This window comes from Drosophila suzukii, chromosome 3, assembly GCF_043229965.1.
Source record: "Drosophila suzukii chromosome 3, CBGP_Dsuzu_IsoJpt1.0, whole genome shotgun sequence".
Taxonomy (NCBI): domain Eukaryota; kingdom Metazoa; phylum Arthropoda; class Insecta; order Diptera; family Drosophilidae; genus Drosophila; species Drosophila suzukii.
Window position 1 is genome coordinate 81,541,333 of NC_092082.1, and position 16,431 is coordinate 81,557,763.

Consider the following 16,431-nt stretch of genomic DNA (forward strand, 5'->3'; position numbering starts at 1 on the left):
TTGATCCCCCTTCCCATCCCGTCAGAAATCGAATTTTGTTCTGTTATTGTACAAGGTACATATATATTTTGATATATATCATATGGTTACCTAAGTATTTTGTGGTTTCAATAACTTTACAGCACTTTGGGGCATAGACGGTCGATGAACAATAAATACATTTTAATTTACTTTAGGTTTCATTTATGTATTAATGCTTAAATATAATCAAGTCTTTTAACAATGCGCGGGTCTGGCTCTAGGAATATATATAGTATATATAGCTTAAGGAATGCGATTGGAATGAATCGGTATTAACAATGGTGTTTGTATTTTTGGGGTAATACTTGGAGATGTTGTAGGTTGTTGGGGAAAGCCAACTACTAATCTTCGCTAATGACTTCAACGTTGTTGGAGCCCTCGGTCATGGCCAGAGTGGACATTTCCAGGTCACTATCATCGCCGCCGTTTTCTTCATCATCATCGTCGTCGTCGTCGTCGTCTTCATCCTCTTCCTCATCGTTATCATCCTCATCATCTTCATCTTCTCCCATTGTTTCCTCCACATCATCATCAGCTTCCCCACCTCCATCCTCTTCGCTTTCTGGAGCTTTCAGCTCGGTTTCTGGCTCAAATTGCATCTGAGTTTCGGGAATGACACCGTCCTTATCGTCGGGTTCCATTTTAGCTGCCTCTGAAGTTCCATTAACCAGTTCGTTGGCTGTTTTCAGCAACGCGTCCGTTTGTTTGCGCAGTGCCCGCATCACCATCGTGTCCTGCTTCATCTGGAAGTCATGCTCCCGCCGTGCGATCTCCTTCTGCTGCACGAAGAAGTCCTGCAGCATCTCCTTTTGGGCCGACCGCATGGCAGTTGCCAATTGGCTGAGCTCCTTGGCGAAGAGCTCCTCTTGTCGCTTCTTGCGCTGCTTCGACTCCTCTTCGCTGGTCTTCTTTTTGCTTTCCTCGCTCGTCCCCGGCTGGGATCGGATGCCCTTCGGCGTCGACTCGTACATATTGGAACTGCGCTGCAGCTTCACCGGCACAGGCATGCCCATGACCGGACTTTGACCCAGACGACGCTTCCGCGGCTGGAGCTGCTGGTGCTGTAGCGGTGTCAACTGGTGGGACGACATCATGTGAGCCTGTCTGCTGGTGGAGGCACCCGCTTGTTGCCCAGCCATCGGATACTTGGGCGGCGGACCGCGGCTCAAGAGAGCAGCCATTGGGGACGGCGACTGCGGGGGACTGGACAGAGACTGATCAATGTCGGGGATCATGCGATCCGGCCGCAGAGAGTAGCCCGTATCCCGCATGGGCACCGTCTTCATGCGCATGCCCGTCGGCTGGACACTGATGTCCCTGGGCAGACGCAACCCCTGTTGGCTGGCATTCGGATTCTGCTTGCGCGGCAACATAAGCTTGCTGTGCGGATGCACAAAGTTAATGCTGCTGGTGCTCTGGAGCGGCACGGATCGACTCATCTGGCCCGGACTGGCCAACTGTTGGCCCATCTTGGTTAGTGTCGGCGGTGGGCGATCGATCTGCAGGATGCCATGCGTGGGTCGTCGCTGCTCGTCCTTGGCAAAGGAGGCCACGCGCAGGGGAGGAGGAGCGACCGGCGTGGATGAGTAGACGCTCTCGTCGTCGGTCTCATCCAGCGCCACTGGAGGCGGCGACGGAGAGGCTGGCGCCGTGGGCGGCGGTGTATTGGTGGTGTCCATGCCCAGGTCCATGTCGGGTTCGTGTTTCACGGATACTATAAACGGCATGTGAGGCACGTCCTCCTGCTCGGCGTTGTCCGCTTGGGAGCTCCCGGCCTCGTAGTCAAAGGCCTCCAGATCGGGTTCGGACACCATGTCCGGCTTCTGAGGCGTCTCATACCCTGAAAGGCAAAAAGAAGTTCGCATTCAATAATAAACATTTTATTGGGAATTTAACGTGTTATCGGTTCTAGGAAATCACGATAAAAAATTGATCAACTAACCAAGGTTTTTTTTCTACGGAAATCTATAAATACAAATGTTTTCTGTTGTTTTTTTTATCACATGGTTATTTTAAGATTTTTAAGGCCTTTTTAGATAATTTTGAAAGACTCTAGTTATCAGCATTTCTTTAATATTAATATGACTTACGTCAGATTTATGAGTTTCTTGAACTTCATTTTCTGTAGTTTTGGTTTTTCAATGGTATTTGTATTTATAACACTATACTAACCTGTATCAATTGGCTCCGGTTTGATGGGTCCCAGTCGAAAGCCGAATATGGGATGCTCCACGCCGAGGATGTCCTCCTTATCGTCGCCAGCTGTCTTGGAACTGTCCATTGAGTTGCCGCACTCGCTGAGACTGCCGTTGATATTGCCGCTGTGATTTGAGTCGCTTAGCATTCGGCAGAGGACGCGGTAGACCTCCTCCGGCACCACCTTGGGTATACCCGTTCCGTGGCGCGTTGTGGTGTTGTATGTGGACTTGAGGAACTTCCACTTGGTCCAAATCTGGATGCTGGACTTCTTCACATAGCCCTTGCTGCGCATCACCTCCTCGATCTGCCGGAAGACGTGCTCGCTCTTCATGTTCCGGTCGTTTAGCTGCTCCAGGGCATTCAGATTCTGCATGATGCTCAGCATCTCCAGCATTTCGGCCCGGCTCCACAGGTTGCGTTCCGGCCGAGAGCTCGAGCTGAGGGTCTCGCTCTTGCCGGAACTGCTGGCGGAGTAGGGTGGCGACAAATGCGCCTTAATGCGCATGGGCGTCAGCAGTCCGTCGACATCGCCCACCACTCCGTTGCCCGTGGAGGCCGTGTGCAGGAGGTGGTTGATGTCCTGGCCGCTCGGCTGGCTCTGGATGTGACCTTGGCTCTGACGCATGTTGTGCTCCACTTTGCTCAGTAGCCGCATCTTCGTGTGGGCGGCCACCGTTGTCGGCGGGGAAGAGGAGCTACTGGGGGCTCCTGCAGGTCCGTGGCTGCCAGACGACGAGGAGCTATCGTTCAGGCCCAGATAACGTGGCATTAACATGGATGTGACGTTGGTAGTTCACTCTTCCTGGAATTTGCAGTCCCTGCAACTGTGAAAAAAAGGGGGGAAATATTCCGAAATTAGTTTTGAAAATATTCTTGGAAATCTTCACAAAATATTGAGAAATGGTTTGACATCCGAAGTCAAAACCAGTTTTGGAAAACTTCGAAAATGGTTCAGGTTTAAGACATCGGAACACTTGTCATTGAAATAACAGACTATCGCTAGGACAGATAATTCAAAAAAAAATAAGCTTAATTTTTGCCATAGTTCCAAACAGAACCGATAGAGACCTTATACAAGTAGGACGATAACTTTTATCCAGAACTGCCCAGAATGTCAATATCTGCCTGTATATTAAAAACGAACAGTTTACAGATAAATATTCTGTCGTACTTCCATAACTCAAAGATTCCACAGCTTGAACTTTTTGAATGGGAGATTGTGTTTGGAAATGGAATTTGGACTGTACGTTTATATGTCCTCTAAAAGTATGCTCAGATTTATTTCAAAACTCAAAACACAATGGTATAACTTGATGTTATATAAATCTTGTAATGAAATAACAGGTGTTTCACTATAGGAAGTTATGACTGTTTTAAACCTAACAAAACATGTGGCATCCCTATTAGTTTCCAAAATGTCACTATCTTAGTGGTTTTAAACACTAATTTTGATTTTCCAATCAGAGTATCAGCTTCCCACTCGCCTTGGATACTCAACCCACCCGATATTCACTGGCAGCTTGTAAAAAAAAGAGATGGCTGTGTGCCAACGAGAAAAAATCCAGTTTTGGACTTTTTGTGTCAAAAGTGGCAATCGTGGATTCGGTTATCTTTCGGTTTTCGGTTTTCGTCTTCAGAATCCACCACCAACTTGATATTGACTGTCATATACACATTTGCTTGTGTGAAGTTGACGTGTTTCCAACTGTTTAACACATTCCAAAACCGAAACCCATGAAAAGTGGCAGCACACCGACACGCTCACCGTAGGCAAATATACACGAAAAGAGCTTACAAATCTAAACCGAGGAAATATATATATTTTTTATCGATTTTGATTATTTCAAAACGAATAATGGCCGCAAAAAGAAAACGTAAAAAACACACTCTCCCGCACACAGATACACTGACAAAGTGAAGCGAGGCAAGTGGAACACACTCAATAACAGAACATTTTCGAGATAGTGATTTCCAAATGCAAGTAAACAAGATAGCGTTGAATAAAGCGTAGGAATACGAATTTTAAGAAGCGATTACGCATCGTACAATTGAGAAAGTTACGCATGGAATGAAGAACGAATAATGAATGAAGTGGGGGATAAATATAATGTTTAGGTTTCGGTTTCGGGTTCGGGTTCCCGAGCGGCGGGTTGAAACTAGAATTGAATCTCAAAATTTGAGTAATTTTCCAGCGACGTCTCAAGATTGGCACAGTGGTCGGGGGTTGTTTGAACAAACGATTTTGAGAATGATATATCATATCATATCATACCACATGTCTTCCAAAGAGGGTTTTTCAAATAACACCGCTCAATTAACTAATACATTCCGGAATTGCACTCTAACCGCGATATACCAGAGCGGAAATGTAATTGCCAACTTAATTTAAATCTACTCTGAGCACTGTAATGCAAAAGATACGATAATAAGCTGATAGAGGTATAGGAAGGGGATTGGTGAGGGGGAGGGGAGGGGGGGATGTGTTTCTGTGAGAGCAAACCAATTCTGTTTTGCGCTCAGAGAGCTCGGCTCACCCACACACACGCACAAAAGAGACACTCACGAATTTACGCTTATTATGTGCAGTTGAGAATTTTTCAAGAAAAAGAACATAACGTAACTTTCGACTTTTCTTTGAAACTGAACTGTGTCCATTGACAAATGACTTGTCGTACTTTTCACTAATCAGTTAATGGCTAGTGCTGTTATTTTAATGCACATGCCAGCCAATAAGTTTAAAATAATTCGACTTGACTTGAACTATTTCATTTCCAAAGCAACACCTTGCAAACACACTCACACACACGTACACTTACCAGAGAGAGCGGCGCGAGAGACAGCAGTGAAATGACAGAGAGAGAGAGCCGAATCAACCGTTTTTAAGCGTTCGAAATTTGAGGCAGACCGTCGCCTTTAACGACGATTTCAATACTAATTTCAAAACTCGAAAAAGCGACGAACGGGCCTACAAAAACCCAACTATATACACTTATAGGCGGTCACCTGGGGCTGTGTGCGTGTGCGCTTCGGCGTTATGTACGTACATATGTACATCTATATATTCGTATTCGGAAGGTACAAATAATGGTTATGGTCGCTAGTTGTTTTTGAGATTGCGAGAGATTGCCGGAGAGACAGTTGCCTATTATTTTTTATTTTGCCTTTTTCTTCTTTCGCTGCCATTTACGTTTTTATTTCGCTCTTTTTTTAAGAACGGGGTTATTTCGGGGAATATATAAATTTATGGGTTCGCGCACACACATACAAAAACAACAGAAAAGCTACAGTTTTAATGTAGTATACACATGTTGAAATCGAGTATAATGATTTTTCAAGTTCTGTATTTCGCTTGTTCACTGCCATTCACTATTAAAATGAAATGATGAAGAGCAAACAGAAAGATTCTGATTATCTTTAATTTTTATGATAAAGATTATCTTTAGCTCAGGAAAGTTGGTCTCTCATGTGTCGAATCGAATTCGAAAGTGTTGAGCAAATGTCAATACAGTTTTAAACCAGTTTGTGGGCCACCACACAAATTGTAGATTGTGTTTGATTTTTTTTGTTAAGCATTTTTAAAAACAAATATATAGAATTAAAAATAAACGATATAAACATTTTTATACCCAAAGTAAATATACTTTTGGCACCCAGTTTAAGTAAGGCGAACGTAAACAATCGCTCCAAACTGTTAAAACATGTTTTCTTCTGTAATAAGCTGTGATATCAAATTACATTGATATTAAATTTCAGAGTTCTGGTCATCGAGTGTCTACTGTAAAACCGATACGATGTGGTAAACAATATTTCTGCTTAACCCTGTGGGTATGGTTTTGGGAATCCTTGATACAGGTGAGAAACTACCCCTTTTCGGAAAACAATACCCATGTACAACAGTAAATGGGTGACCTGCTGAATACTTGTTAAAAAATAAATTCCCATTTAGAGCTTCGCTTCCTTTAAGTTTTCGGGCGGCAGATGCTCAGAAACTAGATTTACAAGTATTGAGCGGAAAGAGCGTGCTGCGGGGAACTTGGAGGCTTTCGAACTCGAAGCCAGAACAGGAAAAACTCTAGCTCTTCTCCATGGATGAGAACGGATAAGCAAGCGGCAGAGGCGCTGGGAAAACGCGGAAAACATTCTTTTTTAGCATCTGCACAAATTACGCATCGCACGAGTTCGAAGGGAAATTCCGCACGATTTATCTGCATTATATAGCAAATAAATGAATGGAAAGCCAATACAACGCTTTCAAGCAATGAAATGTAGAACACAAACACAAGCCTTATGTCTTTATCATATCGAACTTTGAATAAATAGTTCTGATTAATTGAAGGGAACAAAGTCTTAAAACACACTTACTCGCAAAAATTAAAGCAGCTGCTTTGAAATTTACTCTTAACACAAGAGGCACGATTTATATTTTTGTAGCTTTAGGGTTTCTCTTACTGGGATTTTATTTAAAAGGAACACTGCATTCTTAAACTTTAGATCCTCGTCCAACGGCAACAGCTGCTTGTAATTTGGAATTTAAAAACAAATAATAAATTCATTGTTGTAAAAGTAACACATAAATATTAAAAAAGTGTCTGTATCAGTCAGTTTTTTTTTAGCTCGTAATTCAGTTTTCGAAATATTATATTCTGGCATATAAATGCCTATATTTGTTGGTCCGTTTTAATTTATTTTTCGTACCATGTTAAATAGGAGCGTTTTCATTCAATGACTTAAAAGCTAAAAATAATACTAAACCATGTCAAAATTGTAACAATAACAATAAAACACTATTTTCCTAATCTTTACAACTTTAAACTTTCAGTTAAAATATTGAAAATATTAATAAGTAACGGTTGCCTATTTCAAAGTTTTGATAACCTATCGATAATAGCGCAATCATCGCAGTTCGATTAGTCAGCCCTGGTGGTCTGGAAAAAGAGTTGGCATCCCTTTTTACATATATACACTTGAAAAAGAAGGGTTGTGAAAATATACAAAAAATTTCGTATCGATGATAATTTTTTTCAAAAATATCAACTTTAACTCAACTAACTGTTTGCACTAATCAACCTAAAATGGTTCGAAACAGCATTAAAATAATTCACTGTTTCAATCAAGAAATTCACAAACATAAAATTTCACGCGCACATGCAATTGCATTAACCTTTGTACACTTGAACTAAGCGTCGTGGTGCGTTTTTTTTAAGAGCGACAATAATTTGACTAGAGAGCGCTCGTTTTGATTCATTTCGCAGACTGCCGCATTACTTATTATTTGCGAATCAAAATCTCGCGGCGCGCTCATCTTGTACTTCTTGTTAATTCGTTACAGATCAGTGTGACCAATAAGGAAATATCAAAAATATATATAAAAAATACTGACATTTGGTATATCAAGGGGAAAATATCACGTTATAAATATTTATTCTTATTCAAAAATATCGATATATAACATCCCTAATACATACACTTGAAAAAAAGTTGTGGAGCTCTCGCGAGAGGTATTGGCATGTCGGAGTCTCCCAAAAAACGTTCAAAAATAGGTCCAAGCGACTGTCTGTCCTACCTGCAGGTGCGTTGGGTGATCCTATTGACTCAAATCTAACCGATTCCTGGTTTTCCAGAGCCTGGGAAATGTACTTCCCGAGGACGCCGCCCTTCAGCTGGCCCAAAGAATTCGGGCGGAGGAGGATGAGGCGGCCCAGATGGACACGTGCGGCGGCGCCAACCAAGCCACCCTAAACATTAGTTTCCGGGTGTACTACCACATAGTGCACAAGTACGAGCTGCAGGACTCGCACTTTGAAGATCTCCCCCAGCGTTTGACCAGCGAGCAGCCCACTGCCTTTTTGATGCTCCAGTCTGTGCTTCTCACCGACCACTGGAAGCGTTTGGATTCGGTGCAGCTGGAGGAGAAGTGCACCACTGCCATTATTGAAGCTCTGCGACGGAACAGTCCCAGTTTGATGGCCGTGCTCAAGGCCACCAACCTGCTGGTGAAGAAGTTCCCCGAGCTGCAGCTCCTGCCCCTGCGTTTGGAGCACTTTTACCACTGCCTGCAGCGTCAGACGCAAACGGGATCCCGCGAGGAGACCCTGACGCTATACAACCACTGCTGCAAACAGCGCGAAAGGGCCTTCTCCTACTTTCGCCTGATTGTGGAGTTCTGGCCGTGGACAAACCGCAACAAATACTACCTCCTAAGCGGCGCCCTTAACTCGCATCCACTGCCGGATCTCCTAGCAGCCACCAATCAAAGCGAAGAAGAGTTCCTCAATGGACTGAGGCTGAGCTTAAGCTACAAAGGACTACGGGCGGCCAGCCAGTATCCGGTGAAAAGCCTGAGCAACCAGCGTTCTCCGGCTCTACTCGCCGCCAGCGTGGAGCTGCTTCTTAACGGCACTGTGGCCGAGATCCAGAACTTTCACTCCCAGTGGTTCCTGCGCATCCAGCAGCGCGACATGTTGTTCGAGGTGCTACAGGCCAATCCCCAGATAGTGGAGTTTCTGGCCTCCTCCGAGGAGGTGAGATCTCCAGGCGATCAGCTGCGACTAATCCTGATCTTCAGCATGTTTGCCAAGGAGATTTATGCTGCCTCCAAGCTGCACTTCTTCAAGATCAGCACAGAGCTGCTGACCAATTGCAGCCAAATGGAGACGGAGGCCCAGCTGTTGGTGTTTCGATTTATGGTCGACAACCTGGGAAACTTTGCCGTCGAGGACTGCCTGGACTTTTTCCACACCTTCGTAGAGCGACATCGTGGTCTGGAGAGCTCGGAATTTCGGAACACGATGCTGGGCAAGATGCCCACGATTATCAACCACACGGCCAAGCATTTCCATAAGGTGCTCAAGGCAGACAGCGGCGTTGGAGGTGATGCCTTGGCGCAGAACATCAAGCGATTCTTCTCGCATCTGCAGAATCTGATCGAACGGGACATCCATAGCGAGGTTTACCAACCGAAGATCTTTGCCCTAAAGCTGCTGGAGATTCTTAATCGATCGCTATATGCCGAACACGTAGCCAAGAATGCAAAAATGTGTAGTCCCCAGCAGAATCAACGTATGGGAATATTCCTCCTGGAGCATGGAGTCTTTCGGCCAAAGGACATGGCGCAACAGCTCTTTGAAACGCTGAACAATCCGCAAGGTTTCGATGATGCATTGGACCTGACCGTCTCCCTGCTGATTCAAATGGGCCATGTGGACACTGAAAAGTGCGTGAAGCGTTGTGGGGACTTGTGCTTAACCTCAGATGTGGATGAATGCTCGCTGGTTTCACTTTACGCGCAATTGGCAGTTACAAAGGAGGAGTCTGGAAGAAAGATATTTGATGAATGCCTGAAACGGCTTGCGGACAAACTGGATTCGTTCTTCGAGGATCCCTTGCTAACTGCCAAGAGTGGTGGACATCTCTTTGGCTATCTTCGCGGACTGGATGAGGTGGTCAAGGCTGGCCTTTCGGTGGATTCCCCACTGGAGGACTTGTTGCCACTGCTGGAACGCATACTTGGCGGCATTTTAAAGTTTCTCAACTTGGCCAATGCCCGACGACAGGAAGAGGCAGCCACTGCTGCTAGTTTCCAGGACATGGATGAGAGTCTCCAGCTGCTGGTCAGCGAGAGCTCCTTCAAGTCCGTTGGCGAGGAGGAAGCATGTCGGAAGTACTTGCTAATGAGCTTCTGGCTGACTTTGAAGGTGGGTGGAGATAACTATTAGTCCAAAAGAAACACATTCTTATTAAACCTTTCGTAGGGCTGTTGTGATCTGGCCACCAGCATAGGGTGTTCCCTACTAAAAACTAACGCCAACACAGTAAACTCAGAGGCACTCCGTCGTTGCCTCGACATCAACGTATCTGTCTTGACGCTTTGCCGGCACAAAGGAGCCATCGAGGCCGCTGGCCTTAGTATAGGCAGACTAACTCGTGCCATCACCAGCAGCTTGGAGAGCGGTGATGCTGGTTTCCAAATGCTGCACGATTGCCTGGAGCGGAAACTGCTGACTGAGAGCCGCCAAGTAAGCACCACACGTCGTGGTGCTGGCTTCGCCATTATGTTCCTGCATGTGCTGAAGAACGACAATCCGCGGCAGCGCCTGCTCCTTCATCGTGCTGTGCAGCAAATTTTACAGAGGCTAAATGGAGATCGTTCGGCGGAAAGTGTTTCCCTGGATAGCAATCACGATCGCTTGGAAGCCTTGGTTCTGCATTATTTGTGCGTTCTGGTGCGCGACACCGAATTGAGGCCGGCGATGAGCAAGTATTACAATGAGATTCTGTTGGTGGCCATGGAGCACATCACCAATCCCGAGTGGACCATCTCGAATGCGGCACTGCAGCTGTTTGGCGCCAATTTGGGGAAACTGGTTGGCCAGCGACAAGCCACGGAGTTTGAAACGCGTCCCGCTTGGGAACCCAGTGAACTGGACTACGATGAATTGGGATGCCTGCTGCCCAAGGCATGCGAGCACATGCTGGAGTGCTGCGACCGCCAGGAGGTGACCTCGTCTATTATACTCTTTCTTGCATTCCTATCCAAGGTGGAGCACTTGCGCACCTCGGGTGGCAAGGAGCCAAATCCCCTGCTGCTCAGATTCCGGCGACTAAGCTGGCGCTTGCTGCGGCACAAGTGTGATCAGGTGCGTCAACTGGCTGCCACCTGTTTTGTTCGATCGCACGAGTTCCGCTGCGATCTGCCGGCGGCGCTGCTGGCCAGCGCCAAATTGGCGGCAAATCTCGAGGAGGAGAACTTCTACGAGGGACTGATCTACACCCTGACATCGGGGGTGTTAAAACTTCAACATGAAGCTCGACATGTTTGGAGTGCTGGGCGTTTGGAGAAATTCTTTGCAGAGCTTCTCACATCACTAGACGTCACGGAGCGAGTGCGTCGTTTCAAGCCGTACACACGGAACGTGCTTTTGGAACTGCTAAAGCTTCTGGGTAGCGCGGATAAAGAGGCTCTGGTCGAGTCCCTCGACTAACATTAGCGAATTTAGTTTTATCTAATCTAACATTAAGCCAAAAAATAATCTTTCCTTGTCAACGCTTTTACAACTATTCAAATGACGCATTTAATGTTTGTACGCAGTAAACGAAATAACAAATGAGAGGACGGACTAACCGCTCGATCAGCTGAAGCCTTCGCCAGTTTCCTGTTCCATGGCCTGGAGCTGCTGTTTCTCGAGGGCCTCTTGCGCCATTTGCTGCATGGTGCGACTGAGGATGTTGCGCAGGATGTGCGGCTTGCAGTGCTCCTCCAGCCAGGGTATGATGCCGGTGGTCAGCTGCTTGAAGTTGTCCATGGGTATGTGCTTGAATGTCTCGAACATTTCCTCCATGATGGCCTGGAACTATAAGGGAGAAATTATTATCTAGAGATCTAGAAATGAATAAAACATTTGCTGACCACTTGGAACTTGGCCTCATCGGTGAGGCGTGCCTCCTCTGGGCCCGGATTCGCCTGCTGATGTTGCAGCATGTTCTCGTAGCCATTCTTGATGATCCGCAGGGCCGTCACCTCTTTCTGCAGGGCCGATCCCTCGTCCTCTTGCTTGAGCTTCTGCTGGTTGAGGTAGCCAATGTACTCAATGGACTTCTGCAGGATCAGCGCCTTGCTAAGCTTGTAGCCGGAGGAGTCGTTGGGCTGGCAGCGTGGAACCAGCTCCTGCAGGCTGTCGTATCCCTTCTTAATGGCGTCCCGCCGCTTCTGCTCCGCCTGTGTGTGTGCCTCCCGCCGCCTCTCCTTGTAGCTCAGCGTGGAATTGGCCGCCGTCGAGTGGCGCGCATCGCCGCTATCGTCGTCGTCGTCTGCGGATTGAACAGAACAGTACCAGAAACGTGAGACGCAGTCGCACAGACAGTACAATGTAATAAAACGCTGCTGATAGCGAGTAATTCAATGCCAGTGCTTTATCAGCTGCCCCCAACTCCCACTTCTGGTCAGCGTGACCGATCTTGACCAGCGTGCGCTTACCTGAATTGTGCGCCGAGGAGTTCGGCGTGTGGGTGCTGCCCGCACTGCTGCAGCGCGAGTAGTGCTTGCTGCTCAGATCCTGGTCGTGCTCCATGCTAAAGACGTCCTCTTTGATGCCCGACGAGCTATTATTATCGCTCATTGTCAACTGCGACGTTGTGGAATTCCCAAAACAAAAACACCAGCGTACGGAGTGACCGTTCGGGGGTAGCGCGAAAAGCTATACTTAGGTCACACTAAAAGCGTTTTGCGATAGTTTTAAGAAATATTTTTTAAAGATTTAAATTTAAGGAAAACTTTTTCCAACTCAAGATAACTTTTGTCGAGAAGATAATTCGTTTTGAAACTTGTATTTTAATTTTAAATATAGCCATCTACTATTTTTGTGCAGTGATAGTAATTAAGTTTACCATATATTTTAAAACTGAAATGATATGATTGTCTCTCTTATTTCCCCTCTATATCTATAAAAACATATTAGAGTTAATTAAAAAAACATTAAAACATTTTCTGTTGCAGAGTGTAAGAGATGGCCATAGTCAAAATCCAACCGATAGTTATATCGATATTTCTGTCATACCGGCTCCGATGATGACTTTTGCGTTTTTTTCTGGTTGAACTTTGCCGTCGTGTCGCTTTCTTCGGGGATATTGCTTACAATAAGCAGGTTTTTGGGCTATAATTTGTGATCGGCGGACGCACTAGGAATTAATCATGGGTCTGCTGTACGCGCTGCGCGTGAGGATCATGAACTTCATGATTTTCTTCCTCATCATCATCCTAATCCCCGGCCTGCCGCCGCGCACCACCTTTCCATTCAAGGAATATGTGTAAGTAGTTCCCCATTCCAATTGACGTAATTCACGCGGCTTAATCCTTGGAGATATCCCCCCGCCCCTGTAGTGTGACCCCACCCAAGGACCTGAAGGGTGCCCTGGAGCAGAACTTTCACCTGGACGGCGCCGAACGACTGCTGGAGGGGCGTGTCTACGGCCCTGAGTGCCTGATAGCCCGCAACAACGAGATCTACACCGGCATCCATGGCGGTGAGGTCATCAAGCTAACCGCCAGCCATGTCACGCATGTCACCAAGATCGGCCAGCCCTGCGGTGGGTATGAGAGTCCCTAAAAGAGAGTACTTTCTATAATCTTAATCCCCTTTCTAGAGGACATCTATGAGGAGTCCCGGTGCGGTCGTCCCTTGGGACTGGCTTTTGATACGCAGGGCAACAACCTCATCATCGCCGACGCCTACTACGGCCTCTGGCAGGTGGATCTGGGCACCAACAAGAAGACCCTGCTGGTCTCTCCCGCCCAGGAGCTCGCCGGCAAGTCCATCAACCGTCCCGCCAAGATTTTCAACGGCCTCACGGTCAGCAAACAGGGCGACATCTACTGGACGGACTCCTCGTCGGACTTCACCATCGAAGATCTCGTCTTTGCCAGCTTTGCTAACCCCTCGGGCCGGTGAGTTCATGGTGAATTATAGCGTAACCTCTCTAACTGTCTAGTAGTGCCAGATTTGAAAGCGGTGGCGATTAGGTATAGAGGGCTACAGTAGACCCTCTTTAGTCTGAATTTCTTTATCTTCAGATTTTGCAAGGTCAATTGAAGGTATTCAGAATTACTCCATCTTTTGATCTAGAAAAGCTTATGAAGCACTGAGGGTTTTATTGTAAACACTCAATTATCTTTAATGAATATTTATTTTAACTACCTTCCAAGTTAGATAAGCTTGTTTACATATACAATTAAAAACTTGGGGAGTCTAGCCTAGGTTCGACTGTAAGACGAGGGAAAACCGGTTTCTCGATCGGGTCTAATGGTCACTCTAACGGTCCCTGCTTTCTTCTCCCTTTCAGTCTCTTCAAATACGACCGAGCGAAGAATGTGAGCGAGGTGCTGCTCGACGAACTGGTCTTTGCCAACGGCCTGGCTCTTAGCCCCAACGAGGACTTCATCGTGGTTGCCGAGACGGGAGCCTTGCGTCTGACCAAGTATCACCTGAAGGGAGTGAAGGCCGGCCAGAGCGAGGTTTTCGTTGATGGACTGCCCGGTTTGCCAGACAACCTGACGCCCGACGCCGAGGGCATCTGGGTGCCGCTGGTCGTGAGCTCTGACAGCGAACATCCCAATGGTTTCACCCTGTTCACACGCTTCCCCAGCGTGCGTCTGTTCTTGGCACGCGTGCTGGCCCTGTTCGAGCTGCCCTTCCGCTACCTGAACAGCGTCTACCCGAACAAGTTCTCGCAGCGATTCGTCCATTTTGTGGGTCACATGGAAAGCATCAGTGTGCTGGCGCCCAAGCGCAATACGGTGGTGCGCGTGGACTGGAACGGCAACATTGTTGGCTCCCTGCACGGCTTTGACAAGTCGGCCTCTTCAGTTTCGCACGTCCTGGAGTTCCAGGACTTCCTTTTCCTGGGCTCGCCCACCAATCAGTACCTGGCACGCGTTAAGTCGCCAAAGGCCAAGCAGCCCACGCTCAAGGTGCGCAATGTTCGCGTCGAAGGCGATGGTTTGGAGGCGTCTATCGGTGTGCCACCCAGCACAACCACTCCTAAGCCCAAGGCGGCGCCTACTACAACCACGCCAAAACCCACGACGACAACGACCACACCAAAACCCACGACAACGACGACTACAAAGAAACCAACAACCACCACCACAACCACCACTACAACCACCACAACCACTTCTAAGCCAACCACCACGAAGCCGCCGACAACTAAGCCACCTACGACTACTCCTAAGCCAGCAACTACGACAACTCCCAAGCCAGAAATGACTACAACTCCCAAGCCATCAAAACCGACCACCAAGCGCATAGTGCCTGAGAAACCCGCGCCCGTCGAGGAGGAGATTCCCTCGGACACCAAGCCCCCGAAGAAGGAGAAGCTCAAGGTCATCAACAAGCAGGGCGTCAACGTGGAGTTCTAAGATAGCAGCTACAGCAGTAAACCTCCTAAGTTTATCGGGGATATTCCCAGACGCGAGATTAGTTTCTTCACGTAGTCAAAACCCATTCTGTTTATTATCTTTACCCTCCAGCATCTCAACTATTATTGGGGAATATCCAGAACTTTTTTTATTTATCATGCCCCCAAACTCAGGCTAAAAAAGGCCAGTTAATTTTAGTCGAAATGTAGCTAAATTCTGACTAGCCGGGGATGCCTAGCTCAGATGATCCTCTAAGGGCAGCGCTTTATATGTTTAGATTTTGCATATAATTCGGTTTTGCTTAATCACTATAACATTCCATTTCCTTTTCCAACCGGAAGTGCATTCCATCTAGCTAAGTTTAAAGTAAACAATGCCACTAAATTGTTGAACGCGAGCAACTTTTGATTTTGTACTGATTTTTTCTTATTTTCATTAAAAATAAAGGTATTTTGTAAAAATAGACCTAAGCGTAATGAGGTTTGGTTGTCTTAGAATAGCATTAAATTAGGACTAGCCATTGGCTAACATAACTAGTTGGTGGACACCGATTGGCTGATCTTGGCTCGGCTTGACGGCTCCTTGGGATCCGTCCAGGCCCAGTCGGCATAGTGGACGCAGCGGCCCAGTTCCTCGGAGTACAGCTGCGACTTGGGACAGCGCTGGAGACGAGCGGGCGTGCCCTGCTTCTCGCACACCCAGTAGGCCGTTGGGTCCCAGTAGTTCCTGAACATGCGGTTCATCTCGTCCAGACCCCGGCAGCTGGGTTCGCCATTGTGCTCGTGGGCTTGGCGCTTCTGGATGGGCAGATGGGCTGATGCGGTGGCCATTTCGTCAATGGATTTGGTTTTGGGGGTGCTGAAAACGAAACCGGAACCGGGTGTTAGTCCACGATGACAGTGCGTGATCGGCCCATGAATTCACAATATTTCTTGGCAAGGTCTTTGTCCCACATTTTTGACTGAATCGAAATTCCCTTTTCTCTTACCTTGTGCTATTTCTTGGTTGTCTCTCGTTTTTATTAACGATTGGCAGCCTGTTGCTCGCTGTTGCTGAGTTATTTCACTTCTGATTTGTCATACCGAATCATTTCCCACTTAAATACCATTCCGCCGGACGACGTCGACGTCGCCGTCCGCTGCTCGGGGATAGATAGCGTTAGAAATGTCTGGTTCGAGGGCCGAATCCGATTCCCATTCCTACATACGTAGCGTTGCCGGGCAACGAGCAGTTTTTATCTATGTATGAAGCCCACAAATTTGCACTGCCCGCGGAAAACTGAATCGCCTTGATCTTGT

The 16,431-nt window shown here is 47.0% G+C and overlaps 5 protein-coding genes and 1 long non-coding RNA gene across 10 annotated transcripts; 3 read left to right on the forward strand and 3 right to left on the reverse strand.

The window, feature by feature from the left end:
• Window positions 1–33: 33 nt before the first annotated feature.
• Window positions 34–5,188, reverse strand: mrt (martik). Of its 3 annotated transcripts, none has more exons than XM_017088267.4 (3): window positions 5,037–5,188; window positions 2,194–3,044; window positions 34–1,861 (listed from the first exon to the last, which is right to left on the reverse strand). In XM_017088267.4, exons 2-3 carry the CDS (start codon window positions 2,993–2,995, stop codon window positions 363–365), a joined length of 2,301 nt encoding a protein of 766 aa, XP_016943756.4. In that variant the 5' UTR covers window positions 2,996–3,044; window positions 5,037–5,188; the 3' UTR covers window positions 34–362. The 3 variants fall into 3 exon arrangements, with proteins under 3 accessions (XP_016943756.4, XP_065722957.2, XP_065722958.2); XM_065866885.2 differs by lacking the exon at window positions 5,037–5,188 and adding an exon at window positions 4,784–4,801; XM_065866886.2 differs by lacking the exon at window positions 5,037–5,188 and adding an exon at window positions 4,493–4,510.
• On the forward strand, window positions 3,336–6,821 carry LOC118877713 (uncharacterized). 3 transcript variants are annotated; one of them, XR_011603985.1, is made up of 3 exons: window positions 3,336–4,144; window positions 5,974–6,072; window positions 6,167–6,819. It is a non-coding gene; the product is annotated as an uncharacterized lncRNA (long non-coding RNA). The 3 variants fall into 3 exon arrangements; XR_011603986.1 differs by lacking the exon at window positions 3,336–4,144 and adding an exon at window positions 5,115–5,256 and having other exon boundaries at window positions 6,167–6,821; XR_011603984.1 differs by lacking the exon at window positions 3,336–4,144 and adding an exon at window positions 5,154–5,295 and having other exon boundaries at window positions 6,167–6,820.
• An 836-nt stretch (window positions 6,822–7,657) lies between these two features.
• On the forward strand, window positions 7,658–11,317 carry LOC108020146 (uncharacterized). The gene is made up of 3 exons (XM_017088246.4): window positions 7,658–7,789; window positions 7,842–9,914; window positions 9,972–11,317. The coding sequence occupies exons 1-3, from the start codon at window positions 7,727–7,729 to the stop codon at window positions 11,199–11,201; spliced, it is 3,366 nt and encodes a 1,121-aa protein (XP_016943735.4). The 5' UTR covers window positions 7,658–7,726; the 3' UTR covers window positions 11,202–11,317.
• Window positions 11,267–12,376, reverse strand: bigmax (helix-loop-helix-leucine zipper transcription factor bigmax). Its single transcript, XM_036817620.3, has 3 exons — window positions 12,194–12,376; window positions 11,627–12,027; window positions 11,267–11,570 (listed from the first exon to the last, which is right to left on the reverse strand). The coding sequence occupies exons 1-3, from the start codon at window positions 12,333–12,335 to the stop codon at window positions 11,349–11,351; spliced, it is 765 nt and encodes a 254-aa protein (XP_036673515.2). The 5' UTR covers window positions 12,336–12,376; the 3' UTR covers window positions 11,267–11,348.
• Window positions 12,377–12,787: 411 nt separating this feature from the next.
• Window positions 12,788–15,596, forward strand: Hmu (adipocyte plasma membrane-associated protein hemomucin). The gene is made up of 4 exons (XM_017088262.4): window positions 12,788–13,023; window positions 13,097–13,302; window positions 13,360–13,660; window positions 14,056–15,596. Exons 1-4 carry the CDS (start codon window positions 12,908–12,910, stop codon window positions 15,131–15,133), a joined length of 1,701 nt encoding a protein of 566 aa, XP_016943751.4. The 5' UTR covers window positions 12,788–12,907; the 3' UTR covers window positions 15,134–15,596.
• On the reverse strand, window positions 15,536–16,208 carry LOC108020161 (uncharacterized). Its single transcript, XM_017088263.4, has 2 exons — window positions 16,122–16,208; window positions 15,536–15,991 (listed from the first exon to the last, which is right to left on the reverse strand). Exon 2 carries the CDS (start codon window positions 15,961–15,963, stop codon window positions 15,667–15,669), a length of 297 nt encoding a protein of 98 aa, XP_016943752.1. The 5' UTR covers window positions 15,964–15,991; window positions 16,122–16,208; the 3' UTR covers window positions 15,536–15,666.
• Window positions 16,209–16,431: the final 223 nt, after the last annotated feature.

Bases quoted from the DNA above. Each gene is read 5' to 3' on its own strand.
- LOC108020161 (XM_017088263.4), bottom strand. From the start codon at position 15,963: ATGGCCACCGCATCAGCCCATCTGCCCATCCAGAAGCGCCAAGCCCAC.
- LOC108020146 (XM_017088246.4), top strand. From the start codon at position 7,727: ATGTCGGAGTCTCCCAAAAAACGTTCAAAAATAGGTCCAAGCGACTGT. The intron at 7,790-7,841 runs GTGCGTTGGGTG...CTGGTTTTCCAG, and splicing joins ACTGTCTGTCCTACCTGCAG to AGCCTGGGAAATGTACTTCC. The intron at 9,915-9,971 runs GTGGGTGGAGAT...AACCTTTCGTAG, and splicing joins GCTTCTGGCTGACTTTGAAG to GGCTGTTGTGATCTGGCCAC.
- Hmu (XM_017088262.4), top strand. From the start codon at position 12,908: ATGGGTCTGCTGTACGCGCTGCGCGTGAGGATCATGAACTTCATGATT. The intron at 13,024-13,096 runs GTAAGTAGTTCC...CCGCCCCTGTAG, and splicing joins TTTCCATTCAAGGAATATGT to TGTGACCCCACCCAAGGACC. The intron at 13,661-14,055 runs GTGAGTTCATGG...TCTCCCTTTCAG, and splicing joins TTTGCTAACCCCTCGGGCCG to TCTCTTCAAATACGACCGAG.
- mrt (XM_017088267.4), bottom strand. From the start codon at position 2,995: ATGTTAATGCCACGTTATCTGGGCCTGAACGATAGCTCCTCGTCGTCT. The intron at 1,862-2,193 runs GTTAGTATAGTG...TTTGCCTTTCAG, and splicing joins ACCGGAGCCAATTGATACAG to GGTATGAGACGCCTCAGAAG.
- bigmax (XM_036817620.3), bottom strand. From the start codon at position 12,335: ATGAGCGATAATAATAGCTCGTCGGGCATCAAAGAGGACGTCTTTAGC. The intron at 12,028-12,193 runs GTAAGCGCACGC...TTCAATCCGCAG, and splicing joins CTCCTCGGCGCACAATTCAG to ACGACGACGACGATAGCGGC. The intron at 11,571-11,626 runs GTCAGCAAATGT...TCTCCCTTATAG, and splicing joins ATGAGGCCAAGTTCCAAGTG to TTCCAGGCCATCATGGAGGA.